This window comes from Mytilus californianus, unplaced genomic scaffold, assembly GCF_021869535.1.
Source record: "Mytilus californianus isolate M0D057914Y unplaced genomic scaffold, xbMytCali1.0.p SCAF_8, whole genome shotgun sequence".
Classification (NCBI taxonomy): Eukaryota; Metazoa; Mollusca; class Bivalvia; order Mytilida; family Mytilidae; genus Mytilus; species Mytilus californianus.
Genome location: NW_026262734.1, coordinates 29,151,659 through 29,168,662, shown reverse-complemented (window position 1 = coordinate 29,168,662; position 17,004 = coordinate 29,151,659). Strand labels below are relative to the sequence as shown.

General features: G+C 32.3%; 1 protein-coding gene across 1 annotated transcript in view; it reads left to right on the top strand.

The window, feature by feature from the left end:
* LOC127710534 (retinal-binding protein-like) overlaps positions 1-12,333 on the top strand; it is a 31,481-nt gene extending 19,148 nt beyond the window's left edge. Inside the window, exons 10-14 of the mRNA XM_052216466.1 lie at positions 471-554; positions 1,970-2,076; positions 3,114-3,253; positions 5,313-5,461; positions 10,132-12,333. Coding sequence (XP_052072426.1) covers positions 471-554; positions 1,970-2,076; positions 3,114-3,253; positions 5,313-5,461; positions 10,132-10,301 — 650 coding nt within the window. The 3' untranslated portion in view covers positions 10,302-12,333. The remainder of the gene's footprint in view (positions 1-470; positions 555-1,969; positions 2,077-3,113; positions 3,254-5,312; positions 5,462-10,131) is intronic.
* The last annotated feature ends 4,671 nt before the right edge of the window (positions 12,334-17,004 follow it).

The window sequence follows — 17,004 nt, the reverse complement described above, 5'->3', positions numbered from 1 at the left end:
TATTAGAATGCCAGACTAGTATACTATGGTGTAGTATTTACAAATTACTAGGAAGATAAATCAACTCGTAATTTATAGGACTGAGTATAAGTACAACAAACTTCGTGCTTTAAAAAATAAATAAGACAAGTCTACCGTATTGTAAAGTTTTACATTTGAAGATCATCATATTTTATTGGTACATAGTTCATTAAGATGATAAATTGTTGAATTGTTTAAACCATACCTTATAAATTTCACATAATTGAGCGCGGCTGAAGTATCAACGTTACTGAAGAATTGCTGTGTACGAAAAGGGAGTCGTTTTATGGTCTGAAAACAACAAACACACAAAAAAATAAAACTTATATTTTAACTTTTTGATTATTTAAATGCAAATGAGACGTTCCTCTGTTTGCAGCTTGGACGACTCTCATGGGTTCACATTTTGAAAGCTATATTTATTATTTCATTATTTTATTATTTTCTAGCACCTCGAATATTTCCAATATTATATAGAATATCAAGACCGCTTATCAGTGAAGACACAAAACAGAAAATACACGTTAAAGGAGGTAATTCGTACAGTTAGATTTATTTATTTGTATGATATAATCCATGTTCTTGGTTAAAATTTACGTATTTTGTCTAGTTTAAATGTTTGTACATTTCTTGTTAAATTCGACCTGAGCTTTTATTTCACATTGCTCAACGTCATGAATTGTTTGTCTATTCAAAAGTTACAATTTGCGCATTATGTGTCTATTATGCTCTATATAACTTGAAAAGAATCATTTGTATGTCGGTGTAATTAAAGAAAAGGTGGTTTAACCCATATAATAAGGTATAACAAAATAAAATGAAATGTGCGTTAATATTGTCGATTTACCCACCCGTAGCACCTGGGTTCACCCTTATGAATAGGTGGAGTTCGTGTTCCCCAATCTGTTGTCGATATACCCATCCGTAGCACCTAGGTTCACCCTTAGGAATAGGTGGAGTTCGTGTTCCCCAATCTGGTGTTTTCTGATTATTGTTTTGTTGACTGTTCGTCTTTTTCTTTTCTGCATGATGTTGTCTGGATTTCATCGACTTGCGGTTTTTCATTTCTCCTTTGGTATATTCTTTCCTTTTTGAAATATATAAAACAAAATCTCAAATTTACAGAATGTATCCTTAAGTTTTGTTTGCGTTTTTGCCTATTATTTTAAAAACTGTAATAGCTAGATAAATAGAAAGTTTAAAAAGCAAAAATGGTCAGCAAGACAAGTTCTACAAATAATTCAAATAGCTGAAACTGTTGATCGATTCCCCATACTAGTTAATGCCCTTAAATGACGACTTTAAATAAACTTGTTTCGTTAATTCGTATTTGCTTATTATTTTAAGAACTATAATAGATAAAGAGAAAATGAAAAAGGAAATACTATCAAGACAAGATCTACAAATTTGTTAATATGGCTGAAATCGTCTGTCGTCTCCTTATAGGGTTTATTGCCACTAAATGACGGTTAATGTCATTTTGTTTGCATTTTTAACCAAAACTGTATTGGTAAAACAAACTGAAAACAGCAAAATGATCAGCAAGACAAGATCTGAAAATGTATCAACTTGACTGAAATTGTCAATCGACTCCTTCCAGTGAAGTTTTACCCATGTTTTTGCATATTATGCATTAACTGTAATATATAAAGAAAAATGTAAACAGAAAACATACTCAGCAAGACAAGTTCAACAAAACAATATCTTAGTTATGAATTATATTCTAGTCTTCAATGTTGAAAAAGGTCCAAGTGATCCCTTAGTTTTCCACACTGTACGAATATTGTATATATTTTTTCGACACTATAACGTTAAATATTTTGAATTGGACTGTAAATATTCAAACCTAAATGTTGCTGCAAAAACTGATCTGAAAGGATTGGTCAATAACTAAAGCGATTGAAGAAAATCATAAAATAAAATTGCTTTAATTTTTTTTTCATATCAGGTGATTACAAAGACTTATTGTTACGCTACATTGATCCAGACAATTTACCAGCCTGCTATGGTGGAAAGTTAACAGATCCAGACGGAAATCCTAATTGTGCTTCTATGGTGAGTTCATAGGTCACGGTGTCAACATGTGAGACTAGACTAAAACCAATACCAACTGTTTGTTTGTGTGTCGTCTAATTCTTGTCTTCATATGCTTTCACACTTTATGAAGACCAGTGTTACAATGGCGGAGATCAATCAGACGACATTTGATGATTGTCCAATTATGTAACATAGAGGTGAATCAAATGCAAACTGACAGTTCCAGCGCAATAAATTAATGTAGGAATGCCAATTGGTGAAAATAAACTCATCATAGATACCAAGCTTAAAATTTTGTACGCCGGATGCGCGTTTCGTCTACAAAAGACTTATCAGTGACACAATTAAAAGTACAAATAAAGTACATGGTTTACAAATACAGCTAAGGTTCCCTGGTATAAAATCTTTAGTATTTTGAAAAAAAGTTTTGTAAACAGTTAATCTATATATATGAAAGATATCAATTTGGTAAATATAGAAAAAATACAATGTTCGAGTAATGTTCACTTTTATCTCACGGAAGTGTCTCCAATCCGTCTTGGTAACCAATGATCCTCAAAATGGGGAGCAAACAAAAGTTTTATGTACACTAAAGACGAGCCCAACGGACGACCATCTTAACCATAGGTTTTATTGCCTGATAGATGAGCATATTTCTATACTTAAGTTAACTCTCGGGTTCACGAAAAACGTTTTTTTATTTTTTCTGCGGTATTTAGATTTGGAACTCGAGCATAGTCGTCTGTATTTAAATGCATGAATAGAAGGAGAAACTTTTGTCTTGGTTAATACATTCCTCATGACTTTGTGGGTTTTGAACATCGGTTATTATAAGTATTGTAGCCTCTTATATGTTTTTAATCATCATATTAAATTTAGAATCTAGCATAAAACTGAAAGGTGGCGAGGCAACATTTGTTGTTCCGAAAGGGAACACTAGTGGCACCCATCGTGTTACTAGAATATGAAGTTGCATTGTGTCTGTCATGACATGATTGTAAACCTAAGACTTTATGCAAGTAGGAATTTTTCTGTAAAGCATATTTATTTTTTAGATTGGTCAAGGAGGACCTGTGCCAAAAGAGTTTTATCTAGAAAATACTGACTTTAATTTACAACTGCAAACTGCAACTGTCCCAAATGGCGATAAACTGTACTTGGAATATATAGTTGAAAGAAAAGGGAGTGTTTTAAGGTAATTTCGTAATCAACTTGTCAATTTCCTTAAAATGATTGCTTTCTTTTGTTATATTCGAGAAGAAATTGTGGCCGCAGAATGAACAAGTGTCGAATATTGAGAAACATCAGCAGTTAGAAAAGTGTTTAAAAATGTATTATAAAAATACCGACCTCCAAGGTAAATTCAAAGTGGGGAAGTCCATAAAAATAACCAAACGTCCGATTATATCAACCAATTCAACGATACGTCTGGAAAATAACTATAATATTCCTTATACAGATATTTTTCGAAGAAAATTATGGACTAAACCTCTATCTAGTAGCTAGTTGAACATCCCACTTGTATGACAGTTGTATATTGTTCCATTATATTGACAAAAACGTGTGAGCAACCTAAACAGACATAATTTGTTAACGCGGCAATAATTGGGATCCAGCAGTCAAACGTGTGTAAACATTGATCATAGATATATAACATAAGTAAATTAAATAATTCAAACACATTTACAATTAATCTAACAAAAACGTCAACAAAAAAAGTTTCAGTGGTTGATAGAATGATCTAGTACAGTATAGTAAAACTTAATGACTTAAACACTTTCCCAATCAAGTACAGATTAAATCAAATATGAATACGAGGGAACACAAAATGGAAGTTACACTATACTAATTTCATGTGTCCGAAGCGCACCTCTGGACCCACCTGCATCAGGAACGTCCAAACCGAAACCCCCAAAATCCGAATTTACGAATAAGAGATACGACAAATGCTATACGACCGACATTGACATAGTAGTACAATAAAAAATAAAGTGAAAATTGTCAAGTAAATAAAATGATACACAGCGTCAATCGGGGATAGAAAAATCAAAATCCAGGGGACCATACACGGACATGCAAATAAACTCATCATAGATGCAAGGATTGAAATTTTGTACGCCAGACGCGCGTTTCGTCTACAACAGACTCATCAGTGACGCTCGAATCAAAAACAGTTAAAAAGGCAAAATAAAGTACGAAGTTGAAGAGCATTGAGGACCCCAAATTCCTGTAGTTTTGCCAAATATAGCTAAGATAATCTATTTCTGGGGTAAAAAATCCTTAGTATTTCGAAAAATTAAAAGTTTTGTAAACAGTTAAAAGGTAAAATCACAAAAATACTGAACTCCGAGGAAAATTCAAAAAGGAAAGTCCCTAATCAAATGGCAAAATCAAAAGCTCAAACACATCAAACGAAAGGATAACTTAATTTATAACTATGACCATATCAACGATAATTCATGGCATGGCTGACTACTAGGCTGGTAATACCATTGGGGAGAAAAACTCCACCAGCAGTGACACCGAAACAGTGGTTGTAAATAAACTCATCATGGATACCAGGATAGAAATTTTGTACGCCAGATGCGCGTTTCGTCTACAAAATACTCTTCAGTGAATCAGTCAGATGTTCTAACAAACAAAAAAGACCTTTGCGAATTCCAAACGCTTTAAAAAAGAGGCGAACGATACAAAGTGACATTCAAACTTATTAGTCGAAAATAAACTGACAACAGACAAACAACAGTACACAAAACACAACATAGAAAACTAAAAACTGACAACACGAACCCCATCAAAAATTGTGGGTGATCCCAGGTGCTCCAGAAGGGTAAAAAGATCCTGCTCCCCATGTGGCACCCGTCGTGTTGCTCAGGTAGGTACAAACCCGATGATAGTCTAATTCGGTAGGTCACATTCGGGGAAAATTAAGCTAAAGATATTTGCAAAGTATAGTTTATTGTCAGCTCTTTTATATACAATCGATTCCATAACATTGTTTCAGAATGAAGAAATCCACCATTTGCTCTTTCTGTATAATTCTTCATACAATAGCATTGAGTGCTTAATATATCATTTAGATAACTATAAAAAAAATCTATTTGCAGAGCTTGATATAATTTAAATGTAATAAGTGAAAGGATATTGAATAGTTTCTGTCAGTTTTTATTTTAATTTTCATACTCTATATGAAAGAGATGAAATATCTTTTAATTTATATTGTTTTCATTTTTTTTCAATTTGCTTTTTTTCAGTTGGGAATTTAAAACTGAAGACCATGACATAGGATTCGGACTTTTCTATTGGGAAAATGAAAAATATAAACCAATACTACCTCTAGAAAGAACAGATAGTAATGTTGTAATTCAAGATGGCACCTACACTTGTGACAAAGTTGGAAAATGTAAATATTTTAAAATGCTGTTTCATCATTCTTTAGTTAATAGTTGAAAACAAATTAGTACGATGAAGTCAATGATACATAAAGAATATCCGTATTTATTATTACGGTTATGTAAGAGTATAGGAAGACTATTACGTATGAAGCAGATTCAAAATGAAAATATCACTCAATAGATATGATGCGTTAGAACCGCTTTTTTATTTACCTTCATCAGTAACGCTCAAACTCCAAAATTTTAAGGGCATACAATACAGTAGAGATCCCTCGTTGATTTTTTCTTGAAATTTTGGTAGAAGGTCAATTTCGATGTGTACTTTTGAAATATGCAAAGAAAAATATACCTTCATGACTTACTTTTTGAGATAATTTGGTTTGAAATTTGCATATTTGAAGGGAAAACCCTGAAATTTCATAAAAAAGGACTTTTAAAGAAAGTTACAATACTTTTGAACGAACAGTCATAACTTAACCGGGTTTTTTGTAAAATGTTCCCTTGATCCATGGCATGACCATGCTGTAACAAGTTTAAGGTTAAACAAAATTGTTGTTTTCTGAATTTACTTTACTATTAGTGAAATAAAGAAATTGACAATATTTTTGCGTCTATTCAGAAGTGCAGAAAAAAATCGATCGTTGATTTTTTCTTAAAATTTTGGCGGAGTGTTCTTTAAATATTACTTGATTGATTGCAAAAGAAAAAACTGGGGGTCCATGTGCTTGTTTTTTCAATAAAAGCAATAAACCTTGATTTTTAATTGCCAGCGGGACGTTTGCCAATAGGGCGCTAAACTACGTTGAAATAAGTTTTAATCGCAATAACGTCGTCAAATCATTCCCGCCGTTCATGATTACGCTGTCAAGTTCAGTGGTATAGCCAAGTTTTTTTTTCGAAAGCAATGATATTATTCATCAAAATTTTTAAAGCTGGTTACTCGTAAACTAGCATAAAATATTTGCCAAACCTTTATGAATTGTTACGAATCTTGTACATGTTGGATACAAAAAGTATTCTAGTAAATTACTTTTAGAAAAGAAATGTTCGGAAACATAAAAAGATAAATTTTATAAAAATAAATATTTCATAATCAAAATATAATAATAACAATAAAAATAAATGGGGAATGTGTCCATGGGACACAGATGATGCCCCCGCTTGCATATAACGTTATAAAGGGATATAACTCAAGAACTGTAAAAGTGACGCTACCCAAATTTGTACTTGATCTGAGTTTTGCGGTAATAAGCATTGTGCGTAAGTTTCATAACATTTGGTTGAGGCAAACTAAAATTAGAGAACAGAAACAAATATTTCAGAAATTTTTCCATTTGTTAAGGGGCATAACTCTAGAACGGTAAAAGTGACCCCACCAAAATTCAAACTTGTCATGTCTTCTTTGACTGTCCATGACGTTAAAATACTAAATCCCTGGGATGTGTTTTAGTTGATTTTAGTCTCTGATGCATGATTTTTTATTATTAATTGTTTTGGCTTTTAACTAGCTGTCAGTAACTGCGAGTACTCTCAAATCGTACTTTCTTGTTTATTTGACCTGTTGATACTAATTGTATTGCTTTTTTGTTATTTAATGTTATTCAGGGTTATATCTGGTCTATATACCAGCTTTGATAAGTGTTTGGTATAACTATAAATTTTCACTTCGTACTATGAACATCAAAATTATTTATTTTGTAAAAATATTTCCTTTCTCCATTGGTACTATACACGTATACCTAACAACAAAATTATTTTCATTTACCTGTGTTTAAAGTTAGTGCAAATGGCTGATATTTTTGTTCGAGCATTTTGTTTTTCTTTAATTGTTTAACATTTCTTACCGATATAACATGTTACTTTTATTATTCTTCCCTTAGTTTATTTATTTTATATTTACATTGTGTCATAGGTCAAATTTATTTGTTCAGTGTATGTTCAATGGTGTTAATATGTCCTTTGATTGAGTTAAGCTATTTCAGTTGATATTTTATAGTGTGTCTTTCTATGTTGCGATGTTACACTATTGTTTCGGAAAAAGGGTGAAGGTCTGGTACCATTAAAACGTTTAAACCCGCTGCATTTGTTTGCACCTGTCCTAAGTCAGGAATCTGATGTTCAGTAGTTGTCGTTTGTTGATGTGGTTCATAAGTTTTTCTCGTTTCTCGTTTTTTATATAGATTAGACCGTTGGTTTTACACTAGTAATTTTTGGGGCCCTTTATAGCTTACTGTTCGGTGTGAGCCAAGGCTCCGTGTTGAAGACCGTACTGTGACCTATAATGGTTTACTTTTATAAATTTTGACTTGGATGGAGAGTTGTCTCATTGGCACTCATACCACATCTTCTTATATCTATTGATCTGTGTTTTGTGGTAATAAGCATTGTGTATAAGTTTCATAACATTTGGTTGAGGCAAACTAAAGTTAGAGAACGGAAACCAATTTTGGGACGTACGTACGTACGTACAGACGGACAAGGGTAAAACTTAATGCCCCCTCCGCTACGGCGTTGGCATAAAAAATAATTTGCATCTCAGTCCGACATTAGTCCTTCAACTCATGCAGACAACACAGCTTGGGCATATTTTTAATTATTCAAAAGGTCCCAACATGACAAAATATGAAACAATTATCAAGTAAGTGGGATAATATAAAAAAAAGGACATTTGGTATGATTGCCAATGAGACAACTATCAACCATATTTCAAATTACGAAGATAAACGCAATTAAGGGTCACCGCACGGCCTTCACCAAAAAAAAAGCCTCACTGTTTAGTCAGCTTTAAAAAGCCCCGACATGAAAATGTGAACAATTCAATTAAGAAAACTATCGGCCTACTATATAGGCATTATATGAACACAAAACCATACCCACATTAACTCGGGTCAGCTTAGAACAACTCTGAACATGTTCAAAAAGGTGTATATTTAGAGCTGTTTCGAGCAAATTCATGTCGTTATTGTCTCAATAAAGTCCATTACGGTGTAGTTTAACATTTCATAGGAAGTACAGCAGTCGGTAAAATTGCATGATTTTGTATCAATAGATAAGTTGCCTAAGTTTATTTGTCTTCAGGGTATTTTTATACCCCCGCAACTGAAAGTTGGGTGGCGTATTGTTTTACACCTGTCCGTCTGTCCGTCCGTCATTCCGTCTATAATACGGGGCTTATAACTGTGTCTTTTAAACTGACAGTTCTTTTTCATACACATATGTATTCCACTGGGTTAAATTCTAAAAATGCCGTTAAACTTTTTAATGTACTTATTCAAAGTCAGGTGCAGTATGAGGCGTTGTCTTTATTAATCATGTTATTTTGTCATTTTGTTGATAGTCTCTGTTAAATTTATTTGCACAATTCTCCATACAGTTTTCCAAATGGTGTAGATATTATATATAGATCAAGACAGTACGTTAATATCTAAATTACATTTAATTACTTATTGGTCTTTTTGTTTAGTTGGGTTTCTGTCTCATCGACGTATCATTATTTGCATATCTGTTATTCATTTCCTATATGAAATAAAACATATACAAGAGTATGAATGTGGATTTAATTTTTTTTTTCACATTTCAAGTTAATACTGTTGACCTCAATATTAATGAATGAATATAACAATTTTCGTGATATGGCCGATTTTCTTGGCAGGTAATTTTTTTTCAAATTCGCGCAACCGGATTTGTGACGTCACTGGATTTTCCGCAAATGTGACTACATTTTTAAATAAAAAACGACGTCACGAAATGTAATCGTTCTTATTAGAAACTTCGCGAAATTACAACGTTCTGATTAACAACGTCGCGAAAACAACACGAACAGTTTTGAAAACGTTATTATCTGCCCCTGCTACTGTATCGTATTCCCTTAAGGCAACGTATGTATACGTACCTGAAGTTGTGAGGAACTATATGACAAAAAGGGGCATAAAAAGAATACCCAATACATCTAAGGTCTGCTTTGACCAAGGGAGTTGGAATCTTTGTTTCCTAATAATTTATAAATTCATCAAAAAGTAAAATAACAAAAATACCGAACACCGAGGAAAATTTTAAACGGAAAGTCCCTAAGCAAATGGCAAAATCAAAAGCTCAAACACATCAAACGAATGGATAACAACTGTCATATTCCTGACTTGGTACAGGCAATTTCTTGTGTAGAAAATGGTGGATTAAATCTGGTTTTATAGATAGCTAAACCTCTCACCGATAATTTTAGAAACGTTTGTTATAAATCAAACCAGTGACGAAGCTCTTACTCCTGAGCGGGGAATACCATCGTAGACTTTAGTCCACCCATGGTTGTATCGACTCAGCGCTAGAAAATGAAAATAGCACTTTAAAAATGTAATTCGTTCGAAACTCTTTTTTGATGAACTTTCATCAGGAACGTTCAAAACGAAATATTTGAAAGTCAAGGATGTGCAAGTTTAATAAACATATTTTACCCAAAAAAAAGTAAATGCTATTTCCTAAGATTTGTCGATTAAATGGGAAGTTTATCGACGATATCTAAGGAATACCGAGTTCTTGTTATAAATTTTATTCATACATCCTGGTCTTTTTGCGATCACGTGATCAACTATTTGTAGAGATTCCATTAAGTATTGATAACTGTTATTCTCTGTTTAACAAAAACACATTATTTGTTAATTTTTAAATACTTTCCCATTTTTAGATTTCTTGTGCTTTGATAACAGTTTTAGTTGGACACGATCAAAGAAATTGCGATATACATGTGATGTTTTTGCGCCTGTTGAAACCTCAATGATTACGGAGATAAATAAACTGGTGGGAGACTGTGATTGGAAAACATTATCAGAAAAGTTTGAAACGACTCATTTATGAACAACTTTGTGTATTTTTTGTTGTTCGCATATGATGTCAAAGCAAAAAAAATGGAGGATATGATTTCAAGAATGAATACCTGACGAAAGATGCAAATAAATGATTTAGTACAAGTGTACTCACAAATTAACTTATAAATTGAAATAGAGTGTGCTTTGATTGAAGAGATATGAACTATGTTTTACAACCTGCACTATCATCTTTATATGATTCTACGCAGGTCATTTCAAATTTTGTTATTATTATTTATTTGAGACTAATCAAAATATATAATAACTAACAGTATTTAAAGTATTATTAGTGTTAAAACTGTGTATTTGTGTTGTATTATTGGGCCACGTGGTGCTGATACAAACTTTCATATTGTATGAAAACTTGTAACCGTTTAGAAGCAAGCATGCCACCACGATACACTGTGCAGAATGGGTAAATCTGCAGTAGTTATCATTATTTATTACTTTTAAATATACTTATTTACTAATTGCTATATTGGATTATATTTACTGAAACTATAAGAATTTTAGTTTTAATGGTAGAAACTCAATTGACAAAACACATTTTACATAATCGCTACACTGCTTCATTTAAAATGTTCTACGTTAGTTCTATTCATATTGCTTTAAATTACAAAAGATTGGTTTATTTCATAAATGAGGGTGTGGATGGGGGTTTACAAAATAGAGAATAATGGGCAAAAAATATAAAGAATACAGAAAAATGGACCAAAAAAATAAAGAATAGAGAATAATGAGGTGCTCAAATATAAAGAATAGAGAATAATGGACAAAAAGTATAAAGAATGGAGAAAAATGGCCTAAAATATTAAAGAATACAGAAATGGAGGATCCCCCCATCCAGACCCTCATAAATGATTTCCAAAATATTAAACAAGTAGTAAGAGTGGTGTTTGCCAATATTTTGTTATAGGACAATGTAAGGAAATTTGTATTTCGTTATCAACAATCGTTTCCATCCGATAAATATTTTTTTCACACATTTATTTATTTTCTAAAAGATCAACTAGATGATCATTAATCAAAATATAATACAGTCATTTTCGATGAATTATGTTGCATTCTGGTATACTTGTTCAACTATACTGATTTTAATATCATTTTGGCAGCTTTCATCTTTTATTTGAGAATAAGATATAGTATTTTCCGTATGAATGTGATGTAACGGGAAGAAAGTATTGTAATGATTTTAAACATCTTTAAAAGGATGGTAGTCAAGAATATGGCAAAAGGAAAAGAAAAAAGAATTATTCCTACATTTGTTATAGTCTTTTTACGATTAGACTGTTGTATTAAATGATTATTTGAAGATGCAACACATGATTCTTTCTTTGTTGGATACTGATTTCAAATACTAGCGCAATTGGGAAAAATTCATCGGCACAGTCAATGAATTGTTTTAAATTGTTTTAAATTGGTATATCATAGAGTATAATAAAATCACTGAACGATTTTAATTATTGTCGACTTTTATCAAAAAGGAGTCGTCTTCAGTCTTTCTTCTATTCTAAGCTGATACATGTGATATATTTGCAAATTCTCAAGGTAAAATCTCATTACGGCTTATTTGAACATGCATGATTATAGCCATTAAAACTTTTAGTTCTGAGAGTTCTTTATGTAGATGAATAAAAAAAATATGTTTCAGACGCAACAAATGCCATGTATGTTTTGACCAATATGCTAATTTTTCTCAATTTTAGTATCATTGAAAAATATATACATAGAACCAAAAAGCACTATTTTTCTTATTTATCTAGCAAAATCCTATACTAGACCGTGCATGCTTATCATAAAAACAATCATGTACAATAAAAGTAATGTCACAACAAGAGAACAAATATCTGTATGTTGTTGGATGTAAAAGAAAAGATAAGTTCGCAGTGAATATTTACTACGCTGAACACTGTATGTTTTATATCCTTTTTAAGTATACCAGTATATCGTTTTCTGTTATATTATGTTCATGTCACATTTGAAGTATTTATAATAAAATTATGTTTTTTATTTTATACAAATATGATTTTTTTTTCTTTTTTTTTGTCGAAAAAACTGACATTTTTTTTTTTTTTTTGCTACAATGGTATAGTGCAGTTTATTCAGCCAATTAAACATTAAACATTGAAGTCTGAAATGCCTCTTTACCATGTAGATAAGCTTTGAGTAGTGATTTCAACAAATTACAATCATTTCACACCTCTGTACGCCGCATTTGGAGTCACAGCAATCGCAAATATACACCATTTTATATACATATGTGATTCATTTGTACGTTGTTCAAACATCTTTTAGAATTTACCACATTCGAACTAAGCCGTTTTCCATAACGTTTTCCATAACGTCTAAGTAAGATGTATAGGAATCAGACAATAGGGTAATGTAATCTTTGAAAGAATCCTTAATGACTCTGTCTTCCTAAAGCTGTATTTTCTGAATATGCTCTGGTTTTGAAATTACTGTTTATATTGGTGTTGATGAAATGAGATAGATTATATAATCACATCTTGACAATAAAAATATTTTAAGTCAGTGTTCAATCAATCGAAAAAAAATATATGTTTCGTTGAATACTATTTTAGAGGGTAACGATGAACTGCGAAATCTAGTGTTCAACAAAATACAAGTTACCAATTGATTTTTATACAGAATTTGTAAAAAACTATGAGATCAAGTATCCCCGAACGAGAATAAGTGCCCATGAAATAAAAATAAACCGACAGTATATAACATCAGTAGAAGGATTTATATTGATAAAAGTGAGTGACGGTACATATCGCAGAATAGGTTTTGAAAATAGCACTCTATCAATTCGGTACGCCCAAAGTGCTTGTCTCGACCCAACGCCATTAGGAACACTTAAATCAAACGTTTTGAAAGCTAACTCTGCTATCATTTCTTAACAGACTTGTCTTCATAATTCTGATAAAATATAAAAAAGAAGATGTGGTATGATTGTCAATGAGACAACTCTCCACAATAGACCAAATGACACAGAAATTCACAACTATAGGTCACCGTACGGCCTTCAACAATGAGCAAAGCCCATACCGCATAGTCAGCTATAAAAGGCCCTAAAATGACAAATGTAAAACAATTCAAACGAGAACACTAACGGCCTAATTTATGTACAAAATAATGAACGAAAAACAAATATATAACACAGCAACAAACGACAACCACTGAATTACAGGCTCCTGACTTGGGACAGGCGCATACAGAATGTGGCGGGGTTAACATGTTAGCGAGCGCCCAACCCTCCCTCTAACCTTGGACAGTGGCGTAACAGTACAACAATAGAACAAACTATAAAAATCAGTTGAAAAAGGCTTAACTTATCAGATGGATACAAATAGACCTACATCTAACAAAAACACAGAGTAGACGTGGACGGGTACTTGTACATCCCAACAACAAAAAGACGCTTAGTTGAGTTTTTTTCATTTTTTTTTACAACATCAAAAAGGAAGTAACAGGTAAACTTTGAAAATATGATCGTAAACATCGAGACAAATAAACTCTTGAAATGAAATTGATTTTCCCTGAAAACACACGACATCGTTTGCATGCATTAAAATCATTTGTTCGTTCATTCAAAGACAAAAAAAGAGTAGTGTTCTATGAGTAGGTTCTGTCATTTTAATCACCAGAATGGTGTTGATTTTCTGCTTCATATATGGGTCTTTCTCTAAATAAACGGAGTCAACCACCGACCGGCAGGAAAAATTTTAATCTTAGTCAATTAAGATTGGAAGCGAACGCATCTGTCCTGTTTTATAACTTTACTCTTCACTTAACTTTTCAAATAAAATATTTAGAAAAAGTGAAAATATAATAAGAGTTTTCATTTTGTACCCCATAGGAAGCATTTTTTACATGTCAGATTGTGAGCTTTTACATTAAAAAGTATGCTAAAATAAATTAAATGTATAAACTGGGCAATTTCTACTTCGTTAATTGTAATGTCTGTATAATATTCATCTTCAATCTGGCATAGTCATATTTGACTTTTTAGGCTAGGAATGTGGGTTTTGTTTTGTAATTATAGTGTGTTGAATTGAATCACGATTATTTGAAGCCACGATAATTACAATTACAGTGATGTTGGTTTACATTATAAAACAGTCTTCAATCAAAATTTTAAGTTCGACTTAACCTGTTGCAAAAAAGTATAACAAAAATACAGAACTCCAAGGTAAATTCAAAAAGGAAAGTACATAAAATATGACAAAATCAAACGTTATCAACCAAAGGAACGAGTGAAAAACAACTGTCATGTTCCTGACTTGGTACAGGCATTATGATGTTTGATCTTACACAATACGCCCTTCATTTCTCTTTTTTTTAATTTTAAGACGTGCATTACCTTTTGTTTGTTTTAAATCACCACATACAAATGTACACCTAAATTGTATGCATAAATATAAGACAAATAAGGGGTAAAAAGTAAAATCACAAAAATACTGAACTCCGAGGAATATTCAAAAAGGAAAGTCCCTAATCAAATAAACGGAAATGAGTCCAAACCCTTTAAATACAACAGAAAAGACATCTGGGTGCCAACATACGGTCTTCTAATCTTAGAACGTCTTCTCCTCATATACAATTTATTAAAATATATAGCATTCATTTATTTTCCTACAATTCTTAACATTATGATAGTATTTACATTTGACAAAAAAGAAAAGAGATATAGAGGTAGAGAAAGGGGATGGGTAAAACATATTTGTGTGTGTGTGTGTTTCAATCACAATGTGCTTCTAACATGTATAGTTTTCTTGATTTCGTTTATATGTTAGCGTTATATTTCTGCAACCCAGGCCAACAGCTCTAAATCGAAGACAAGACTGTCAGACAATCAGTTTAAATTGATATTTAAGATAGTCCTATAAATTTGGTGAAGAAGGCAATACAAAACCTTATAACGTTAAATGTCTGCTAGAAATAAAACTACCACGATATGTCGTAAAAGGTGTTTCTGAAATAAAGGGAGGGATATCGGTAAACAATTTGTCCGGCTTTTCTGTTTGTAATTCAATTAATTCATGTTACCTATTCTGACATAGGACTCGGACTTCTTTTAAATTGAGTTTTACGGTGCGTATTGCTGTTTGTTTGTTTATTCTACACTGGCTAGAGGTATATGTTGAGGGTTGAGATCTAACAAAACATCTTTAACACCGCAGCATTTTTGCGCCTGTCCCATTTCAGGAGCCTCTAGCCTTTGTTAGTCTTGTATGTTTTTTAATTTCAGTTTATTTATATGTTTCGGAGTTTAGTGTGACGTCCATGTTCATTGAACTAGTACACATTTTTGTATATGGGCCAGCTGAAGCCCGCCTTCGGGTGCGGGATTTTTTCGCTGTGTTGAAAACCCATTGGTGGCTTTGGGCTGTTTTCTGCTCTTTGATCGGGTTGTTGTCTCTTTGACACATTCCCAATTTCCATTCTCAATTTTATTCATGATTGCTTAATGTTGTCTGTAGTGGCAAATATTACATGCATATTAAGGACGAGAACAAATAAACAATTAAGAAAACACCAGGATAAAAGGTAGGGAATTACCTGGATAAAGGGCATGTAATTTGGACTGCCACTAAAAATGAGATTTACATTATGTCAATAGGGGCAGTGAATTTGACTTGAAACGAGCCACCTACGGATCCCTCAAAGGGGATTTATTTCAACTGGATATCAATCTCTTTTGCAAAGTATTTTCGTTAATAAAAATTCTCCCTTCCACATCATTGACCTCTTTCATAAAAGTAGGACAATTTACACGTGAAGATATTAAGTGTTATTTACGTCGCAAAAAAACATTTAAAAAATGTTAACAAAGTGTACATATTCAAATCTGGAAGTTTGTCGCGTTTTAAATCATTATTTTGTTTGAAATATTCCATAGCGTCTTAAACCTTAATTATCGTTTGATACACAATATATATACGGAATATGATCTGGTGATATATTGTTGTCCCATTTCCCAATCTCCTTTAGTCCTACTTTATATGACATAATACACACAGATTGCATGCATGTTTTAGAATGTGCTGAAATTGCTTTTTTCTAATTCTTTAACCGCTATACGTTCCAATAAGGGGACGACCATCTGATATTCTGGGGGGAGGGGGTTTCAAGAGTTTTTTTTGCGGATTGATCATTTATTGTCATCTGTTGTTACGCCTGTTTATTTTTTCCGCATTTATTTTCACTTTTTACACACTTGTATCCTCAACTATTCTGATTTGATTTGGAGAATAGTTATTTTCATCCTGTCTTGTGCAAAGTCATTTATTGTTTATTGTCAGTTCATCCTAGGCCAAGTTACTCATTTTCGAATCCTCCTCTCCCCCATCCCAAACCCCCACACCACACCACTGAGTATAAACAACGGGTTTCCAAAAAGACGTTTCTGAGTGGTTGAAATATATAGGTTAACTTACAATAAAGTATAAACTGACACAGGAGTCCACAATTGGTTGATACAATTGACAATAATATAAATTCCCATGGCATTAGGAACAAGTTACAATACGGTAATATAAATCTTGTGTATGTCTATTTAAAAATGTTTGTTGTAAAGTAAGGAATCTGATATACTACAGCCAAACTAATAAATGCTTGAGGTCACTTCAATATGAAAATCAAAAATAATATAAAAGTATGGAAAATGAAGCGGAGGTAAATACCAA